The 22,619-nt window shown below is 28.9% G+C and overlaps 1 protein-coding gene across 2 annotated transcripts in view; it reads left to right on the forward strand.

The window, feature by feature from the left end:
* Nucleotides 1-22,619, forward strand: part of RtcB (RtcB RNA ligase) — a 77,516-nt gene that overhangs the window by 18,387 nt on the left and 36,510 nt on the right. The window contains exons 8-10 of one of the 2 annotated variants that reach the window (XM_075365106.1): nt 1,867-2,001; nt 3,478-3,642; nt 6,484-7,269. In XM_075365106.1, coding sequence (XP_075221221.1) covers nt 1,867-2,001; nt 3,478-3,642; nt 6,484-6,711 — 528 coding nt within the window. In that variant the 3' untranslated portion in view covers nt 6,712-7,269. Of the gene's footprint in view, nt 1-1,866; nt 2,002-3,477; nt 3,643-6,483; nt 7,270-22,619 lie in introns of those variants that run through there. The other variant, XM_075365107.1, reaches the window with a different exon arrangement.

Here is a 22,619-nt window from a genome sequence, read left to right on the forward strand (position 1 = left end):
TCTTTATAAGTGCAATAGGTGCAGTGAAAGGGAATATAGTGTTTACTTTTTGTATTTTTTTTGCTCATTTAAAAAAAAATTAAATTGCTATTCTCTTCATATTTCTATGAGATTTTTGCTTAATGTTTCAACTTTTTAACTGTAGACAATAGTCAAAAGCAACTATTTCAATGGTTTTTAACTTTAAGTTGTAATTAGGAGCTGCATATTGCTTACTAATACAAAGGCCACTAGGAAAGTTTTGGGTCATGACAGAAGTTAAAAGTTTGCGCGTTTGGACAGGTTCTAACCTGTTTTGTAGCCGCTCTAGTCACTGTCTGTGTCATTATATTTTTTCTGTGTTAGTGAAAAGAGATAGTGATGTTTTAGTTGAAAACTAAATACTGGGTAATCTTCCGCTACAATTTTGCATGTGGGTTAAGTATTAATCAGTGTTTAGAGGAAATGACTCCTGCGCTTAGAACATTGTCCTCATTGTACAACATTATTTAGGTGGTACTGATAGTTTGAAAGAAGAAGTATTGGCCTTGAGGCCATCTTCACTATGATATGCTCCAAAGTTTGCTCTCAAGTATTTGGTCAGCACTGGAATAAAACTGTTAGAGCACCCTCCCTAGTTCTGAACTCACTCCTTTTGACTTCATGCTGTTCGCCCAGGTGAAAAACAAACTGAAAGGGAGGGGGGAGGCATTCTATGAATGATGATGAGTGTGCCCAGATCTTTGATGAAACATGACAGTTTTTTGAAGACTGGTCGCAAAGGATTGAGAAGTGTATAATGCGTGGTGGAAATTATTTTGAAAAATTATAAAAAATAAAATCATATTTAAAACTTTCCTAATACCCTTTGTATTTTACAATAATAAGTTTTTATTCAGTTTAATACTGAGTAGCTGTTAAAAATTAATAAACTGAATTTTATTTATTTTGTTTATTTACAATTTAAATCTTACATGATCATCCGTCAGACCTAAGTCTGTTGACAGATATACTAAAGAATTATTATTACATTATTAAGTGTTTAATGTAATAATCAATTTTTATGTAACAACTAAAGATATTATTAGTTTTTTCTAATAGTTAAAATAGTGTTAATATCTTGAGTGTTTGATTTTCTGTGTTTTTTGAAATTTTTTTTAGACAATTACAAACGGCTCTCCATTTTGTTGCAGTAATGATTGAAAATATTGACATAATTGAAAAATATCTATTAACTTTTTATTCATGTATGTAAACCGGTTTGGATTTTATGAAAAAACTAACCATTTTTTTTTTATAACTTTCACTAATGTCTATCATAGAGATAGATGATCTCCATGTTGTAGATCCACCAAATTATTTTATTAATATCTTGTCTTTAATAGACATTGTAGATGGTTGGTTAACTTATGAAAAAGTTTAAAAAATCTATTCTACCCATTTCAATCTGTGGTGTTGTAACTTTTTTGGTATTTCATTAGAGATGGAAAAACAGATTTTATCTTTTTTTAACGCTAGTGTTAATGCTTGTGTAATTGTCTTGTGCATAAAATGAGAACATCTGGAAATGGAAAACCTGTTCGAAAGAATATGAAAGAGAAGGGTTTGATGATTTAGATTCAGACTTAATTTATATGATTAGTAGATTATATTGCAATCATATAATAGTAGATGATTAAAAAAAATATATTTTGATTGAAGGGTAAAATGAATAGATGGACATAATGAAAACTGAAATGGAGTATCTTGGGGAGAGTGGTGGAAAAGAGTAATTTATAGAGACCGTTTATAGGTGAGAATAATTGAAAACATACATGACTGTAAGAAAAAATGGGTGTTGAAATTATGAGTTGATGATAAATGTATTTGTATTATTCTTTTTTACAGGCATTTGCAAAACAGTTTGGAATGACTCCTGATGATCTTGATATGCATGTTATTTATGATGTCTCGCATAATATTGCCAAAGTTGAAGAACATATGGTGGATGGAAAACAAAAAACTCTTCTTGTTCATCGAAAGGCTAGTTTTTCTTTTGATTTTTCATTTATACTCTATAAAATAGCATCTGATTTATTATTATTTTTAAGATTTGACAGATTTCTATATTTAATAATAATAATACAGCTTAACTTAACATTTGCAGCATTTGATAGTAAAATTATAATAGTTAAATTTTTATTGAAGTATATGATCATCATTGCATGTATCTCTTTATAAATTTGAAATGCGTTTAGTAACTTCTTTTTTGATGAAAATTTACCTGTTTTAATTCTCAGGACAGCAAAACCATATATGCATCTGAATGCTCAGTTAATTATAACATGTTAAATTTCTTGCAGTTTTTAATGATACTTTTACAAATATTGTTTTTAGTCTTCTTGCATTAAGATTATTACAACATAGAGTAGAAAAGGTAAAAGGTGAATTTCATGAAATTGTTTTGGTTTATATTTTATAAGAAATGTGATAATATATTGGCTTCAGTAGTACTAATACAGCTCTTTTACTTATATTTATGAGCTAATTGAATAAAACATCTGGAACATCTAATCAAATAGCATTCTTGAAATAATAAAAGGATGTAATGTTGTTATTTGAAGCCACAGTAATAAACAGATTCTAATAGATTGCCCAAGTTTTAAAAACATTGGGTGCAATTTCCTGTCATTGTGTTGAGTTTCTATTTTGAAGAAATAGAATGCTGATTGAACTTTCAGTATGATCTGACCAGTTTGACCTGCTGATTATTATAGTTTACTAACTTAACTTCATAATCTCACCCTATATATTTTATTATTAATATCATGATTGATTTTACTTAATTTGCTTATTTTTAAGATATTAAAATTGTTTTGGTCCTATAATTTCCGGTATTCTACTTGTTCTTGTGTAATACCATTGTTGCTTGATTCTCCTTTTCCTTTCATACCAAGTATCTTAAATCTCACACAAACAGGTGGTTTTCCTTTCTCTTGGGTAGTCTTGTGTGATTTACATACTTTTCTTTCTCTAGATGCACATCGCCTTGTTTTGTTGGCCTTCTTTTTTTGTCCTTATTTAGTTAGTACACTACATAATTTTTTAGTTACCTGTTCTCTTTCTGGTTTTTTAATGATAATTCTTGAACAGCTTATCCGGGTTTTAAAACATTTTCTAAAAGAAAAATTTCATCAATATTTTTACCATTTTAAAGATGAGCCAGGTGTTCCCAGAATTTACTAGTTTATTAAAGTTGTTCTCAGTTCAAAATGTTTTCTTTCTATACGATTGAGATAGAAGATTTGTATTCCTTTCAGCTAAAGCCTTGACGGCCAGATAAGTTTGCTTGCTTGTTTGCGACACTTCTGATTTTTATTTAAAATTTGTGTTTTTTTTAGTACATTATTTTTAGAAAATATATTGTTCATAAAATATGCAGTGGTTTATTTGCCCATTTTTTTAATTTTTTTTTTTTTGACTTGTAGAGTATTTTATTGGTTTGTTTTATTTTTACAGGGTTCTACCAGAGCATTTCCACCACATCATCCATTAATACCTGTTGATTATCAATTAACTGGACAACCAGTTCTTATTGGTGGTACTATGGGTACTTGTAGTTACGTGCTTACTGGCACTGATACTGGAATGAAAGAAACATTTGGATCTACCTGTCATGGAGCTGTAAGTATTAGATTTTCATGATATATTTTAGTATAAGATAGTTTTATATTTTACTTGTAGTTCTGTGTTATACTTTCTTGTGGTATAGGAATTAAGCTGTAAGTTTTTGTGATGTTTATCCTCTCAGATTTTTCCATATACCATTGTTTTCTTGTCTAAGAATGCTCTAATCCATTTTATCTGTACTGCTATTGCCTCTATTGGAATTTTTTCAGAATTTCATTCATGATATCAGTTTTGTCCTTTTCTAAACAATCATAATTTTAAAACCGCAACCTTTATTTGTTTTTTTCCATTGACTCAAATTTTATTTACATCAAGCAAATTTTATTCTTCAATTTCTTGACTGGAAATACATGAGCGACATAAGAATGGCATACAGTGGAGAATTAAATAGAGTAGCTGTGCTTTGTTACGTCAATTTTGGTTTAAGAGGACGTTATGAAAAATTTAGCCAAAAGCCATTCTTAAAGGAAAGGTGTTTGATCTAACAAAGATCATATTTTGAAGAAAAGAAATGTTTAAAACTTAACTTTTAAGGTGTCTGATTTTAAGTCCTAAATTCAGATTTATTTTCAATAGACCAAACATTAATTTTATATATATATATTTTTTTCCTCTCTGTTTTTAGTATTCATAATTCTGAAAAAAAAAAAAAGTTTAAGTATGTATGTAAAATCTGTTACTGTAAAAAATGTAACTAGTATGTTATTAATATTATAATATAGTAATGCTTACTATTATTGGTTTGTAATTGGTGCTGATGATATTTCACCAATTGATTTTCAGCATGTTTGTGAGCATTTAACTCTAATATTCTATTAAATTCTTAATTGCTGACCTCCATTGTAGAATGTTCACATCTCAGTCTTTTATGTGGAAAGTCTTCATTTCAAATCTGGACAAGCATTGCATTTTTCATATGCTAAAGCATTTCCATTTCAGATTCCTGTGCACAAGCTTTGAGCTTATGTAGTGAATTAATCATCAAATTAAGAAAACAGATTTTTTACCTTGTAAGGCCTACCTTGGAATACTGCTTGATTATTTTGGAATATTAAGTTACCATTAAATATATTCTTAGTCTTTTAAGTAACTTTATTATTTAAAACTGAGGGAAATGGTTAAGCAGATAGGTTAGGCAATGGGCCTTATAAGTTAACCCTGTCTAAGTTGTAGAAGTTCTGCTGATAATTTTTATGTGTTTAAATTATTAAATAGTTTAATTGAGGGTGACTTCTCTGATGTTGATCTAACAACCCTAACCAACTTTTTGTGGTGTCATAAACATTCTTTTATTACAGTCACATTGTGTTTTCTCCCTTTGTAAGATGTATTACCAGCTTTAATAAACAAACAGGAGATATATGATTTTTTAGTCTGATAGAAGTTAAGAAGAATATTAAATAGTTTCTACAAAGATTTGAAATCTGTGGGTGATTCAGTATGTATAAGTAAGTCTATTATTAATGTATTTCTCAGATAAAATATTTCTTTCCTAAATGTATTTATTTAAAAGAGAATGTTATATTTGTAGAATTAATCTGAGCAATTTACTGAGGATGTTTTGTGCTATTCTGTTTCCTTCAGTTATCACACTTGTGTGGGTAGATAAGGATAGGAATGTGAGAGATTAAAAAAAAGTTATTACAATCTGAGACATGTTTCCTCATACATATTTTAATTAAGAAGATAAAATGGATGAAATGATTTCTCTGAGATGTGATGGATAAATTGGGCTAATATTAATATTTACAGCAAAAAAGGGTATCCTAATGCAAGGTAAAGGAACCATTCATTTTGAAGAATAGGAGTCTTCATCGTACAACTTTCATGTAGAATAGAAGACTGTAGAGATGAAAGATCATTACAAGTACTTTAGATAAATTTCATAAGGATGCTACCTATTGTAATAACAATAACAATAGGTTATTGTATAACCTCCGCGTTTCACATCTTCCAGACTTCAAAACCACCATCAGTTCAAAAGTATATATATATATATATATATATATTGAACTATATATAAATAAAACAACCCAAAATCTCGGTTGAGTTCGTTAATGGGCAAAATCAGACCTTGGGGTCTTTTTTGAAAAAGTAAAATATTGCTATAACTTACTTATTTAGTAAAATATCAAACAAGTTCCCACTATTCTTCGGATAAGCGCCTAAAACTTATCTAAGTAAAGTCTTTTGATATCACCAACCATTGGCCCAAGGGGTGGAAAAAATGGGGTTTCTAAGACAAAAAAATCATACCTCCCTTAATAGGCACAGCATTGAATCGGTTTAAAGCGGTCATTAGTCCTCTAAACATTATCTAAAACTTTTTTCTGAAACAATTTCTGATATGACCAACCCTTAGGGCAAGGGATGACCAAAGTGTTGCTGGAATTGTAAGAAGTTGGGGCTTGTCGTGCGCTAAACATGTGAAACTTTTTTTCACATGCAACCATTGTCGTATTGAGAAAATTTGAAGTTTTTCTTAACTTTAAGGTGGAAATCTTCTTTATGCCCTACTTAGTACCAGTGAAATCTACCTCTGCCTTCCAGCATGCTGAAAGGGATTTTTTTTTTTTATGTTGCATTCCATTGTATATATGAATTACTTTTATCATAAGTAGGTTTGCTTTATTAGAAGTTATATTTCATAGGGGTTATGTAGTTGTAATAACTTAATTATTTTATATTTTTAATTCAATTTTGTTAAAGTCGTTCATAATTTATAAGGTCTCTTAATTCCACCTGTACATCTTTGATAAAAAATTTAACTTTTTAAAGTATTTTTTATTTTTTAAAACTTCCTAATTTATTCATTATATGTGCATTTTATAATAGGGAAGAGCCCTATCCAGAGCAAAATCTCGTAGAAATCTTGATTATACAGATGTTTTAAGAAAATTGGAAGATATGGGAATCTCAATTAGAGTTGCATCACCAAAATTGGTTATGGAGGAAGCGCCAGAATCTTATAAGAATGTAACCGATGTTGTTGATACATGTGATGCTGTCGGTATAAGTAGTAAAACAATTAAACTAAGACCAATTGCTGTTATTAAAGGATGAATTAATTATGAAATTATCGTAAATGTTCAAGAATTGTATCAAAAGTAATGTTTGTGTAATAAAATTTCTTTATTTATTTATTTACCGTATTTGAAATATAATTGTATAGGAATAAAATTTTCTATAATTCCAATATTTATATTGTTCAATTGGTTTACAACTTAATCTGTTTAGTTCAGTTTTTTTTTTGTTAATAAAATTTATTTAAGAAATTTTTTTTAATTTTATAGCATAGCATGTACAGGCAGATGTTATTTATTACGTAAGAGATATAAATATATCAGCGATAATATTTACTGTATTAATCTGATGTTAGAAATTTTGTGTTTCCATTGTATAATTAAAGTCTGTGCTGGGTTATAATCCAGTAAGTATTCAGTTGTGTGCATGCAGATTGTTTTTTCTGTTTAGTGACATTTTCAATATATATATATATTTAATGTTATATGAAATCTTTGGTGTACTTTTGGAAATTCAAATAGTTTATTAACACATACTGACTACTGTGCTAATAAAATTTAATATTATATGATACATAAACTAACAAAACACAAAGTTAAAATATATATATAGTAATTAGATATAACTTATTACTATGTTTATATGAACACAGTAATAAGTTATATCTAATTACTAGATATACATCTTAATTATTGTGTTTTGTTAGTTTATGTATCATATAATATTAAATTTGATTAACACAGTAGTCAGTATGTGTTAATAAACTATTTGAATTTCCAAAAGTACACCAAAGTATAGTTAGGAGGGTAGAGCGAGTCAAAGCACTTTTGGAGCTTTCAACTGCATCATTATTCATAATTAAAATAATTATGTATGAAGCCAAGGCATTCACTTAATGGCAGTTTTTCACTTAAAAAAGTGTTTCTTGCTGTCATGAAAAAAGCCCAGAATGATTTTTTTTAAGCTATTTTCTTGTTACAGTAGCCCTACATGTGCAAATCATTATCAAATTTTTGCTGCTTATTAGTGAAGTTATCAATTTATAAATGTAGTATACTTCAACATATTTATTTTATCATTATTTATTTATTTAAGAATTTATTCATCATTGTAAAATTGGTATTTTAATTTTTAATTTATGAAAACCTATTCCTCAATGACATGGGGATTTTTCACCAGTAAAACAGAGTTAAAACTAGATCCTGCACAGTTTAAGGGATTCAGATCACAACTCTCATAACCTCTCCTGTAAAATCAGATTATTCTAAATATTATATTGATAAAGGAGATTAAAATTTGTATTCATTAGTTATTTAAATACTACTAAAATAGCTATATTTACAATTTAAAAATGATTCAGCAACGTGTTGCTTAGTTATGGTTTTAACTGATAAATTATCATTTACAATGGCTGGTGTGTATTAGATTGTAGTGAGACCCTAGCTTTATTATAACAGTTACTGAAGATGATATGTTTTTCAAATTTTGCTTGTCTGTCATTTTTTAAATTAGGCCTACAAAATTAAAAAAAAAAAAAAAGTGACAATTAGTTTTGAATTTGATTGTAAAGTATGAAGAATGCGTTATAATTATAGTCCTATTTTTTTTTTTAAATAGAAATTTTAGCACTATAATGAAACTGATGTATTGTGGTGCTAATATAATAAAAATTTTAAGTAAATTTTTACGGGACATTTTGAAGATTTATAGGATATTGATATCACAGTATATTTTATTAAACAGAGATTCTTTAACTATCTTTTCATACATTAATTAATAATCACCCAAGTTAGAAAATTTAGTGTATATCCATCTTTTGTATTGTCCACAAGTATTGAAACTGTAAACAGGAGAATGTACTTTAGCTGAATTAATTTAAAAATGGATTCACCTATGATATGTTGCCTGTTGTTTTTTTAAGATCATTAATAAACCTCTTATGTTAAGTTTTTTGAAAATCTTCAGTTTTTTTATTGGACGTGCTGGTAAATCCAACAGAACTGTAATGCTTAATATAGAGTTTGTAAAGTTTTGCTTTATTTCTTTATTTGCTCTTACAAGTAGAATTTTTTCACAAATGTGTTCCTAAGTAAGAATAGCCATGAAGTTATATGTTCATTCATTGCCATCCAGCATCCAGGCATTTTTCATGTCTTGATGCTGTATAATTTCTTTCCACCGTTCTTCTACATCTACATCTCTTTCTTATACTAAGAGCAAAATAATAATAAGCTGAAATGGAAATTCTTATAAACAGAATATTTTTAGGCTATATATATATATATATATATATATATATATATATGTTATATATATATATATATATATATATATAATATATATATCTGATCAGATCTTTGAAAAAATGCTAATATTTACTGTTTCATTACAATAAATGAAACCACTGTTTACATTTTTATTTCTTTTCTATCTTTCAGGGATGGTCAAATTATTAACTAGTCATTTTTATCTTCAAATATGTATTTTATTATTAAATTAGTTATTACTTATGTTTAGAAAAGAAGAATCTCATGTTTTTTTATAAACACTTCAATTTTTATAAATGGTTTTTACCAGATATAAAACTTTTTTCAGACATTTATGTTATACCATATTTTAATAAGTTGCAGTATTAATTAAAAGTTTTTTCATTATTTGTTTTTCTCAGAAATAAGAATGCTCATATAAGTTTATTTTACTCTTTTTAGATTGTATTTTTAATTTTACTTCAGTAATGAAAAGCAAAAGATAATATTAAATTACTTAATTTTTATTGGTTCTCTATTACAGTGATTTTGAAAAGAGAAATGTTTACAATGTTACTGCAATGTAATTTTAAAATCTCTGTTCAAAATGTTCACCACTAGCCACTATACAAAGTTCAGCATGGCGAATCATGTTCAGAAAGACTTTCTGCAATTCTCCAATGGAATCCTGGCAACTTCTTGTCATATTTTGTCTTTCAATTCTTCCAACATCCATGGGTTGTTCTTGCAGACTATCCCTTTCAGATAGGCCCAGAGGTAAAAATCGCATGACAGTAAGTTTGGAGATAGGGGTGGCCTGAAGTCCTTACTGATTATTTTATCCTTTGTGAAATTGCTGTGGATTCAAGTCAGAGATGTATCAGAAGTGTGGCAAGTCGCTCCACCTTGTTGGAAGTATCTATAAGAAAGTTCTTCTAGAGTCAGTTTATGTATAAATTCTTCATACAGTCGTAAATAGAAATTCCTCAAAAAATATTGGTTTAATGATCCAGCTCCTAGAAATTATACACTGAATACCAATTTTTAAATCATGGAGTGGTTTCATTTGGGTTTTGTGTGGCCCAGTGCTTTGTATTCTGAGAATTAACATACCTGATAAATGGAATCATACTTCATCTGTTGAAAGGAAGAGAAAAGAATCAAGGAATCTTTAGTTAACATTCGTTCACCATGTTTTCACTAAATTTTGAATTGTTGAATTTGTAGGAACATTACTTCTAGGATACATCCTTTGAAATCTTTTGTGAACCAAATTATTGAAGTGGTGCAAACATATTCCTCTACAATGAAAATGGCTGCTCAGTTGAATATACGATGACACACAAACACTATAGACTAGCTGAATGGGAGAGGAAGGCTTAGGCTTATAAGTGAGTCAATGACCTTCAACTAATACACATGCGCAACAAATCCATCTTATGACAAGTGTCATCTTATGACACTGTGTCAGACGGCTGAGACCGGTTCTATATGGTCCACCCAGTACTTAAGCCTTTGTATATTGTACATTCAGCCCAAAGCAATTAGAACACATAACATTAACTTATACGCTCAAACAATAACAAGTTAACAAGTAATAAACATAAATAACGTTGGTCTATGCATAACATGATAATAATAATCCAAGACGTAACAATATAATTTTTTCATATTATTATATGATATTTAATTTTTATTTACCCATTTTTAACATCTATTTCTTTATGACAAATATATTGTGCCGGACACTAATAAGGTGAAAACTTTTTTTGGAAAAATCCAAACAAAAATATATATATATGATAATACAAAATAAATCATAAGGTATTAAACAATCTCTGACTATAATTTAAAAAAGAAAACTAATAATAATAATTTGAAATTTAAAAAATATATATATATAATAAAAAAATGTAGTGTGTGTGTGTGTGTGTGTGTGTGTGTGTGTGTGTGTGTGTGTACATGAATTTAACATGTATAAAATTATATTTAAATTCTATTAAATAAACCACCTAGTATGAAATATTGTGATAAGACTAAGCTTACCTTAATTTTAAAAGTGGTCACTGGTATTATGATATATATATATAAATGTGATTACTAAATAAATCAAGTTGACCTTAATACAGAGTTTAATAAACTCTGTATTTTATTATTGTATTAATCATATTGAAGTACGACTAAAGGTTTCATTGAGTAGAATCTTATAAATAATTTATTATTTAGGTTAATGTATTCAGTATAATTATTAAAAGACTGAACAAATATTACTTTTGGTATAACTCTTGATGAAATGTAAGATTATACATTTTATATATATATAAAACAATATTAAAAACAATTTATGGTATTATGTATAATTACTAATCAGTTTTAAAAATAACAATTAATACTTTTAGTGTTAATTATTTTCAGTAAAATAATATAATTAAAATAATCGATTAAAATATTAAAAACATCTTTTCAGCTGGCTGAATAGATTTTAAGTATGTTTTTTTTTTTAAAAATAAGGATTTTTTTTGTTTGTTTTGTTTTTATACCTGCATATCATAAAATGAATACTCTAGATATACATATATTTTTATAAAAATTTACAAAATTTATATTTATTTATATTGTCTGTAATTTTTATAGTTTAATTTGCTAATTGTTAAAATTGTGTTGTAGCATAAGGGTATTATTGTTTTTATAATTTTGATGTTTCTATTTCTATAAAGAATTCAAGTTGAATGTAATGGATTATATAAAGAAAAATATATTTTGGTTCTTTGTGTTTATGAATTTGGTGTAATTTGTGTAAGTTTATTAAATAATTACAAAACTAGTTTGCTGAACATAAGATCTTCACCCTGTCTTTATTTTTTTACCAATCAATCTGATTTAATATTTAATATTACTTGTCAATATTACAAGTAATATTTACTTATCAATCTGGTATAACATAATTGTGGAATGGTAGATTATTATTCTGCCTTGTATCTAACAAATTTTATTTTAGAGGTAGAGTTTGTTAATTATGATCTGATGAGTTGGTGTTGTTTTTCCTTGAATGGCTAGAATTGGCAGTAATTAGATAAAATATACTTTCTAAATAGTGGTAATGATTTTATTTGTTAATAAGTAATTTAACCGCTTGTTGAGTCTGTATAATTTTCTCTTAAGTCTATAAAAGCTATTTTAAGAAATAATGCAATTATGAAATTGTTCTAATTTGTTGAGTTGTCTTTATTATAGATAATTCATTAATGCAGTTTCAGATTCATAAATTCAAATATTGTAAAATTATTTTACAATCAGGTTTGAGATAATAAAACTAGTATTATCTTTCAGTTACAATGGATAGTAATTGTAAATTACTAGACACTTAATTTCTTAAAGACTGAGTTTTTTAGTACTTAATCATTCAGAACTATTAAAAATTGTAGGCAATGTTATAAAAATAAATTTATATGTAAAGGACCAAATATTTTAACATTATTCTGTATGGTGAAGGAAGAATACTACATGCATAAATGTCAATGTGTGTGTACTTGTGTAAGATGTTTTCAGAAAATCACATAATGAAATTGTTGGGCAGCACATTAGAATTTTTGATTTGTACAGAGAAAAAACAGTGATCTTTTGAGCTGTATAGTCATTGGAGATGAAACATGAGTATTGCACATAACACCTGAAACAAAATGACAGTTTATGAAATTGCAACACACTTCATTGTATAGCAAGACAAAATGCAAGCTGATGTTATCCACTCAGAAGATCGTGTGCACAATGTCTGGGAACAAAAAAGATGGTTTTTGCTTTTGACATCATGCCTCAAGACAGCACAATCCATAATGATGTCTATTGCAAAACACAAATTGGCTTGTTTATCTGAGGCATTGTAATGTTGATTCACTGTAACATGTATGCATGCTGCCACCTGTACACATCTCATAACCTCTGATTGGAAACAGTTGGATCATCCTCCATATAGTCCAGACCATGCACAAAGTGATTATGACCTGTTACTGTGTTTTAAAACTTTCCTTTTTAGTCGACAGCTCCAAGACAAGTTCAAACAGCTTATTAATATGTAGCTTCAAGAATCATTCATGACAAAAAAACAACTTCTGATAGCTCACTGTGATAAATGCCTCAACAATGACATGCACTGTAGAAAAATAAAGTAAGATTTGTACTCCAAAGAATAGTACAAATTTTACAAGATTTTGTTCTTTTAATAATTTTTTTTTTTTATTGTTTTTTAATTTGTTTTTTTCTACAAATATCTTTTAATAACTCTTTGGAACTTATTTCCTGCATAACCTCTTGTATGTATAGTAGACATATACACATATAAATGCAAGTATTCTTTTTCTGTAAAATTTTCTTCTTTCCTCATTTCCAATTGTTTTCAGACTTTTTATTTTTATTCATTTTCTTCTTTGTTTCCATTAATTTCGCTCTGTATGAATAATTTTGTAGTTTTTCTCCTTTGCACTGTTCTGTGTGTTTTTTTCATTTTGTCACTTTCTTTTATTATATCCTTCAATTTTAATTTATTCACAAACTGTTAATTATTTATTAATCTATCAATGCTTGAGTTTGCCCTCTTAAAATTGTTTACATCTTTTGAAGTGATTTGAATGAACGTCTCAAAGTCAGTGGTTTATGGTTTACATTTAAGATGAGTCTCATGCCTTTTTAGAACCCTTCAGAAGTAGATGGCTATACCGAGTGATTTAAAAAGGACTTAACAATTTTAAAAGCATATAAAAATTAATTGAGATAACTTACAGATTCGGTTGAGGTCTCATTTCATATAAAATCACATCAAGTTTGTCACTCGAACATTTACTTTGGTTTGATACGGCTTCCATTTGTAATGTGACACACATCCCAACTGAAATTAGCCAGCAAGTCGGACGTTACCTCTGCAGTTGCAACATTAATTCAATGTTAAGTCTTAGCTCAACAAGATCAGCAGGCAAAGGTGGAATACAAACCCAATCTTTAATAAAACCCCACAAGAAAAAATCTACCAAGATCAAATCTGGGGAGCGAAGTGGCCATGCAATTGGACCTTCACAACCACTCCTCTGACCTGGGATTTGAGTATCAAGAAACTCTCAGACTTCTAGGAAGTAGTGAGGTGGTGCTCTGTCTTGCTGATAGTAATGGCATCTATCTTTATCATCATCATCGTCTAACTGAGGAAAATTTTGAAGCATGTCCCAGATAAATGACACCATTTATGGTTTTGACTTCTGAAAGAAAAATGAGTCACACAGGCTTTGTTTGCTTAGGGCACAAAAAATAATTGACCTTAGGGCTGCCAGGAATGTGCTGCAAAGTTTCATGAGGGTTTTCACTACCCCGTTTTGACAATTATAGGTATTCACCTTGCCACTGATGTAAAACATTGATTCATTACTAAAAATTATATAGTCTAAACGTTTGTTGTCTGCTGTTCTATCCATCACTTTCATACAAAACTACAGCCGAGCAACTTTGTTGTCATCTGTAATGTGTTGAACCTTGGGGTTGTTTATATGGTTTCAAGTGCAATTATTTATGTAATATGCACCAAACAGTTGTTTTTAGAATGCCAGTCTCGCATGACATATGTAGGATTGATTTTTTTGGACTTTTGCGAAACTTTCTTTGAGTTGTTACATGAGCAGCTTCAGGGACATGTGAGTATCCTGGTGATTTTTGTATGTTTCTCAAAACAACCTGTCCCAACAAATGTTTGGTGCCAAGAGTAAATTGTAGGCCTGCTATAGGAGGCTTCCTACTGTACTTTATGAAAATTACATTGAACTGAAGTTACAGATTGCAAATTGTAAAACCAAAACACACAGAGTACGTTCCGCACCAGTAAATGTTGTATTCATTTTTAACAGTGCTGGTGGCCAAATTCACTACTAGTGAATGAACTACAAGAGTCAAAATTTTATATGTTTTGCTATGAAAAGAGATCTTAACCAAAAACCGAATCTATAAGTTAACTAAATAAATTTTTTAATGATTTTTTTTAATCACCTGGTACGTTAGTAAAGTAAAAAAATTTTGCTATGAATTCATCCTTTGAATTGTTAAACCTATCGTATTGCAGTACTTGAAAAGTTGTAGAATAGAAATCATTGCCACTCATTATCCAAATCTTAAATAGGTAGAAAGCATGTTGATTAATAACTCTCAGGGGCTTAATGTAAAAAATAATATTTTATACTCTGTAAATTCTCAGGTGGTTATTGATATTTTAAAAGAATAGATCTGGTTGTAGATCTGATGATACAAATTTTTTTCTTTTTCATATTAAATTTAATTTTCTTAAACATAAGCATCTAAACTAGAATTAGAATTCAACATATTCTATCGTAATCTAGAAAATTTGACTTAATTTTGATAATTTTTTTTTTAAAATCAGGTTACAACATGTTTTTATGTTACCAAATGTAAAATATCCTTTTCCATGCATATCTGTTCTCATCAAATGATTCATCTCATCCAACCATGTACTCCTAGACCTTATTTCCCTCCATTTTTTAAAAATCTTTCTCATGATTTTTTTCTTAATTAATTAATTCCTTCTATAAGTTAATCTACCTAATTCTTTCAGATTTGATAAACGTGAATAACTAGTTAGATGCCATGTAAAATCTTTGTGCAGTTATATATCAAGTTTATGTGTACTGATAATTTATAAAACAGAATACACTTAATAACCATTTAATTACCAGTTTTCCTTACTACCCGCTTTTAATAGAGTACATCGAAATATCTGAATATGAGCCAGAGCAAACATTTTATTTTTGCAAGAAAATTTTATAATTACTTCAGTTGTAATCTAAAAATAATGTTCATAAAATCCATGTCTGGCAACTATCTGGTAGAACAAGCTTCACAGATGCAAATTACAGTTTTTAAAATTAACAGTGCAATTACGTTATAGTTCAAGGTTGATTCTTTATTTTTGTTAAAATAAAAATTTTACTTTATTAAGAACGATTATGTGATAATATTTTAATTATTAGCATTGACAGAAATTTTGGCTGTGCTGGGGAGGGGGCTGCATAGCCCCTCCTCAAGCGCAGCTTCAACTTGCATTAAAGCTGGGACATCAAAAAAATGGCTTTTGCAGTGTACTAATATATTGTGTGTTGTACAAGCATTCTACATGTTTTAAATTACATTATTCAATATTCCTAGTACAAACATAGTTGTAAAAACATTTTCCCAATCTTAATACAAAAACTTATTTTTATTAGATTTTGAAATATTTTTATAAGTTAATAAAACTACAAAACTGCTGTTTACATTTTTTGTTTGAATGGAAGTGAGTATGAAAACAGTTTGAATTTGATTGTAGCAGTATTCAATAAAAACCTTAAATACGAACAAAAAAGTTATAAGTAAATTAACAGTGGATTTTTAAAGAAAATTCACATTATAATTGGATTCTTTAACACCTTTTCGTAAATCAACAGTTCAGTTTCCACTTTAACCAATTTACCATATTCACTTTGCAGTAAATCAATTTTTTAGCTTTACTATGCACCAAAAAATGTTTAAAAAAATCTGTAAAGTTAAAAACTTTTTCAGTCACTTATGAAGCCATTGTTTAAATTTCAGTTCCCATTCTGTTACTTTACTAAAATAAAGATTTTATAGTGTGCTTTAAAAAAAATTTTTAAAAGTACATAAAAACAAAAATTAAATACTTAACAAACAAACATGAGATATTTGTTCATGTAAGGTACATTCTAAAAAATTTCTGTGAAATCTGACTGATTTGAAAATTAAAATAAATCACTTTTCATGTAAGAACCTGAAATAATTGAATAATTAGACAAAACAGACATTATCTGCAGTATCCCTCCCTAGATCGTTACAGACAATGAATAGTAACATACTGAAATTCTGTTAAATCTGAAAAACTATAAATCACATTGGATATTCAGATGTAATTAAGACTCAAGAAATTGATTGGCACCTACCAAAGCTGTAAAACCAACTTTGAAGGCTAAAGTTATATTGACAATTTTAAAAATACCTCCATTCATTTTTACATGACTGCTGCCCAAAAAGGAGTGTAATGTATTAAGAGTGTATGTATGTTTGTTCCACTGTAGCAGCTCAATGGCTGTACTGATTTAGATGTCTGACCCTGCATTGGAATCCTTACATTACTGGGAGTGTCATAGGCTCTATATATATATATATATATATATATATATGAATATTAACTTAAATGTAGTTAAGTTTATTTTCTTCTTCTTCATTGAATAGAATTAAATATAATAAGACATATTTTACTTAAAAATAAAGGGTGTCCCATATAAAACGCAACCCAACCTTATATTGGTAGGTATGGAAATAATAAAAAGGCATGTGTAAATGTAAATGTAATTTTTATTACTACCATCGATTACCTTACATTTAGAGTAAATGTTGGAAGTGGCCTCAATCTTCTTGAATACAAGCTTCAATTCTTTTTACAGTGTTTCTTTCAACTTTTTTCAAAGTTTGTGGCTGGATATTTAATACAGCTTGTTCAATATTGACTTTCAAGTGTTCGTGGTTTGTTGCTGTAGGCTTTTTCTTTGAGGTAACCCCATAGAAAAAAGTCCGCTGCAGTCAAATCTGGAGATCTTGGTGGCCACAAGCCTTGACCGATAACACGATTACCAAAGAATTCCTCCACGAAATCAGAAGTTGAACCTGTGTAGTGCGATGTCGCACTATCATGTTGTAGCCAGCAGTGTCTGTCTTCCTCTTCCAAGAGTGCAATGAACTGAAATAAAATATCCTGATATCGTTCTGTATTAATTAATTAATACATTAATGGTGTACTCGAAACATAGGACAGATTATTTTCTTCCATGATATCGCGCACCACACGCCCAACTTTTGCGGGTGTAATTGTTTTTCGTGATAAACGAGGGGATTTTCAGCACTCCAAATTCTACTATTTTGGCTGTTTGCGTAGCCATCCAACGTGCTTCATCTGTGAAAAATAACGAATCCATAACATTAATTCCCCCACGCAGAAATTGACAGAACCATTGACAACATTGTAACCGTTTTTCTTTGTCGTGCTCAAGAAGTCGATGGAACCATTTGAATGCGATAAGGTCGTAATTGTAATTGTTTGGTTGCCCGATGAACAGCTGATTTAGACAAATTAATATCAGCAGACAAACATGTGATCGATTTATTTGGCTAGGCGAGTAATCTGTCTTTGATTTCAGTGACTGTATCTCTATTCAACACTGATGCAGATCTTTTGTGTTCCTTGTTATTGACAGAACCAGTCTCTCTAAATTTTGCGACTAACCTTAATACTGATGTTTTGTTAGGAGCTGGTTTATCTGGGCACTTATGGCGAAACAAATATTGCACTGTAACCACTGATTTCGTACTGAAGTACAACTCCACAATGAAAACACGTTCATCTAGCGAAAACACCATCTTGTCTCTAGCAATACACTGAACGTTATGATTGCATTGTTGTTACTATCAGTAATGTTCTACTGCGTCGCTGTGATGTTGAGACGAGTCCATTTCAGTAACGAGTAGGGGAGTAAGCTTGACTTTTGAAATTTCATGGATGAGTGATTGATGGGTTGCGTTTTATATGGGACACCCTGTATCTTTATTAATCTAATCACTTAGAATTCTGTAAGCTTGCTCAGGTGACAATACACACATCATACACAATTCTCTTACATACTAATAGATTACGTGATCTACCCATCCTAGATAACAATATCTTGTCCCCACCCTTATTGCAATAGATCGCCCTACTCACCCCTGACTCATTTTACCTTTAGATAATCTCTCTATATAAACTGATTGCTATTTCCTGTGTATTGAAACTTTTACAACGCACATATCTTTCTCAAAAATTACAAACATTAAACATTATTTTCCTTAAAACTAAATCTATAATTTAAATATATGATTTTTTAAAATTAAATTGCATACATGTTGCTTAATTCGGCTATGTTTGTTATATTGTTGACAGCGTTTGTATTTTTCTTGATTTATATCATTTCTAGAGTGGTCCTTTTATGTGTATTTTGTTTTTTGTCTAATGTTTTGGTGCTGCTGAAATCAAACGAGTGTTTATGTTCTATTGCATATTTGAGTGCTGTCACTTCCTTTTTTTGTATTTATGGGCTTCTATTCTTTTTTTAAGGTATTGAGATATTTGTCCAATGTACAACGCATTACAATCTTTACATGGAATACTACATTGGCTTGTTGATGTTTTTCTATCGGCGATTTTAATTTAAAAAACATACTATTCAGATTGTTGCAATTTTGATGGGCTATTGCGAGCGAAATCCTCTCACTCTTATTATTTTTATTAGGATGGTTGGCTGATATATTATTATAGTGTTTATAAATTGTATTTTTAAATACTTTATTTAAAAATAATTATTTTTCCAGATAATTATTATTTATTAATAAATCTTTTTTTTTTTTTTTTTTTTTTTTTGTATATATATTCTGGTCTATCTTTGGGGTTTGTAAATTTTATTACTCTGTTTGCAAGATTCTTGACTACTGATTTTTTATGTGATATTGGTTGTGTCGATAGGAAATTTAGGTATCTGCCTGAAGATGTTGGTTTTATATACCATTTTGTTGATTTATTTTCGAAATGAGTTATTGTTAAATCTAAAAAGTTTATATTATTGTTTATCTCAACTTCCGTTGTAAATGTTCATTAGATAGGTTAAATTCTTTTAATATTAAATTCATATCCTGTTCATGTGCACATAGTAGATACGTAGAATGTCATCTATGTATCTTTTATAGAATGAGACCGTAGTATTTAATCTTTCTAATACTTTATTTTCTAAATATTCCACAGTTAGGTTTGCTAAGCAGGCTGAGATTGGTGACCCCCATCATTTAACTATGGCATTGTTCATATAATTTATTTTTAAATTTAAAATACATATCCATGCAAATATTTATACATTCTAAAAATTCTGTTTTTTTTAATGTTAACTATTTTTTCAGTTTCACTCAATTTGCTTTCTATCTCTTCAGTCACTAAATTCTTCAGATGCTGGTATATAATGAAATTATATCTAATGAAATTAATTTGTGGTGTATAGGTATTATTTGCTTATTAATAAATATCTGGAATTCCCATGAGTCTTTATGTTGTATTTATTTTTTCCGATATTTGTTAATATTTAAAAAAAAATTTAAATAGCTTATATGTCGGACTTTGTATACAGTTTACTATGGGTCTTATAGGATAATAATTTTTATGTAATTTTATTAGACCGTAAATTCTTGGCAGTATCATGTTATTTATTCTTAATTAGTTTCACTTCTTTTGTTATATACCCATGTGCAGACAACTTTTTAGCTATTTTATTATTTTCTATCTGCAATTTATTGGTTGGATCTCTTCTTATTTCTCAGGGTGTGGTTTTATTATTTAACATAGTTTCCATTTTTGCTGAATAATCTTTATTGTCCATGATAACTGACTTATTGGTTGGATCTCTTCTTATTTCTCAGGGTGTGGTTTTATTATTTAACGTAGTTTCCATTTTTGCTGAATAATCTTTATTGTCCATGATAACTGTTTTATTACTTTTATCAGCATTAAGTATTATGATTTTTTCCCTATACGCTCTATGAATTTTTTTGTTTTTGTTGTGTTTATGACGATCTTTTTTCTGCTTTCACTATGTTATTGTATACTCTTATTTTGATTTTATTATTATATGGCTATTACTTTTGTATATTTTTATTGCATTGCATATATTATTATGTATTTTATTTTTTCTTCCTCATTGTCAATACTTCTAATGGCATTTTCAATATTTATAATGAAGTTTTTTGTTGGCAATGGTTTGTGTGTAACTGTGTCTCGTTTGTGATTATTTAATATTAGCAGTAATGCAAATTTATGTCCTAACAATAAACTTTTAATTACATATTCAGGAATTTGTAATGTTGATAAATTTTGTATCCATTTTCTGTTGTATTCAACGAAGTTAGGTTTGCTGTATCTAACCCACTGGGTTGGTCTAGTGGTGAATGCGTCTTCCCAAATCAGTTGATTTGGAAGTCATGAGTTCCAGTATTCAAGCCCTAGTAAAGTTGGTTATTTTTACACCAATTTGAATACTAGATCATTGATACTGGTGTTCTTTGGTGGTTGGATTTCAATTAACCACACATCTCAGGAATGGTCGAACTGAGACTGTACAAGAGTGTACTTCATTTACACTCATACATATCCCATATCCTCTGTAGTATTATCTGAACAGTAATTACCGGAGGCTAAACAGGAAAAAGTAAGGTTTGCTGCATCTATTTCTTAAGCAGTTGAATTTTTTTATATTTTTTCTTTAATAATTTTGAAACTACTTTAGCATTTGTGTTCTTCTCAAATTATAAAACTCTCAAACAATTGTGTAGGCAAAATTGATAGTAATTTTTCAGGTAATTTCTTAATATGCAAGAGAATTCTGTATGAATGTGTATGGTCACCTGAGGAAGCTTAGAGAATTTTAAGTAAAACATAGTGAATTTAATTTATAAGTCTGCATAGTTGATTGGTTAACCCAAGAGATTTATAAAGATAATATTTTTAAGTAAAATATGTCTTATTATATATGTTTAAATAAATTTAAAAAAAATTTTATATACAAAATTGTCACTCTCTTGCTTTTTAATTATACTATATTAGTAATTATCCTTTATTAAAGAGCCAAGTTTGAAATGCAAGCATGAGTTGTGACAAATGATGAAGATTATGAGATCTTCATCATTTGCTTGAATGTGGTGATTTACTTGATAATATGTATGACTGTGAAATGATTACCACTAGTATAATACTAGTTGACACTGATATATCAAATATGAATTCTGTTTTACCTGATATTACCGATGACCGTCTGATAGTTATTTATCAGTTGAAGCATAAAACAGCTCCTCCCATCATGTTATTAGAGAACAAAAGGCAGAGGAGTTGGGCATGGGTCAAAGTGTTTCCAGACTGTAGGAGAATGGGTTCAGAGAATGAACCCATTCCAAATGTAATTATGGGCCAGTGCCCATGATTCCACTTGACTACTTCCAATCAAGGATAATGAGTAATGAAAGGAGATTACAAGTCAACAAGTATCTGTTTTACGCCTTCTCAGTTGTAGTTACTTAAAGCTCAGCAAATTGGTTCTGTTTGTGGTTGGATATACTAAAATGTAGTTGAGCCTAATAATGTTATTCAAAACATTCACCTTGTGAGCATAATAATCGAGGGACTCGGTCATATTGGCATAAAACCTTCATAGATCTAATAGCAATAGTCTGAAATTTAGGGGTTCCACGTTTCTACATTACACTGTTGTGTAATGATCTGTAGTGGCTGGATATCCTATTTTTTTTTTGTAGTCGTGTTTTTTAGTTTTCACAGATTTAAAACTTGTTAGGAAATTTGATTCAAAATAAGTTTGGATTTTTGTACATGTATCTTTTTTAAATCAAAGTGCCGATTATATTATGCACCTTCAGTAGACATTTTTCAATGAAGCTTGCCATTGTAACTAGAACTTACAGCTTTTAAATTTTGATAAGATGTCTGTCCCAATATTTCTGTCTTGTGTTTTCTTACATAGATTGTTCTAATTTAAAGATATAAAGAAAATGTTGCTACGACATAAATGAACCTTAAGTAAC

This window comes from Lycorma delicatula, chromosome 4, assembly GCF_047948215.1.
Source record: "Lycorma delicatula isolate Av1 chromosome 4, ASM4794821v1, whole genome shotgun sequence".
NCBI lineage: Eukaryota > Metazoa > Arthropoda > Insecta > Hemiptera > Fulgoridae > Lycorma > Lycorma delicatula.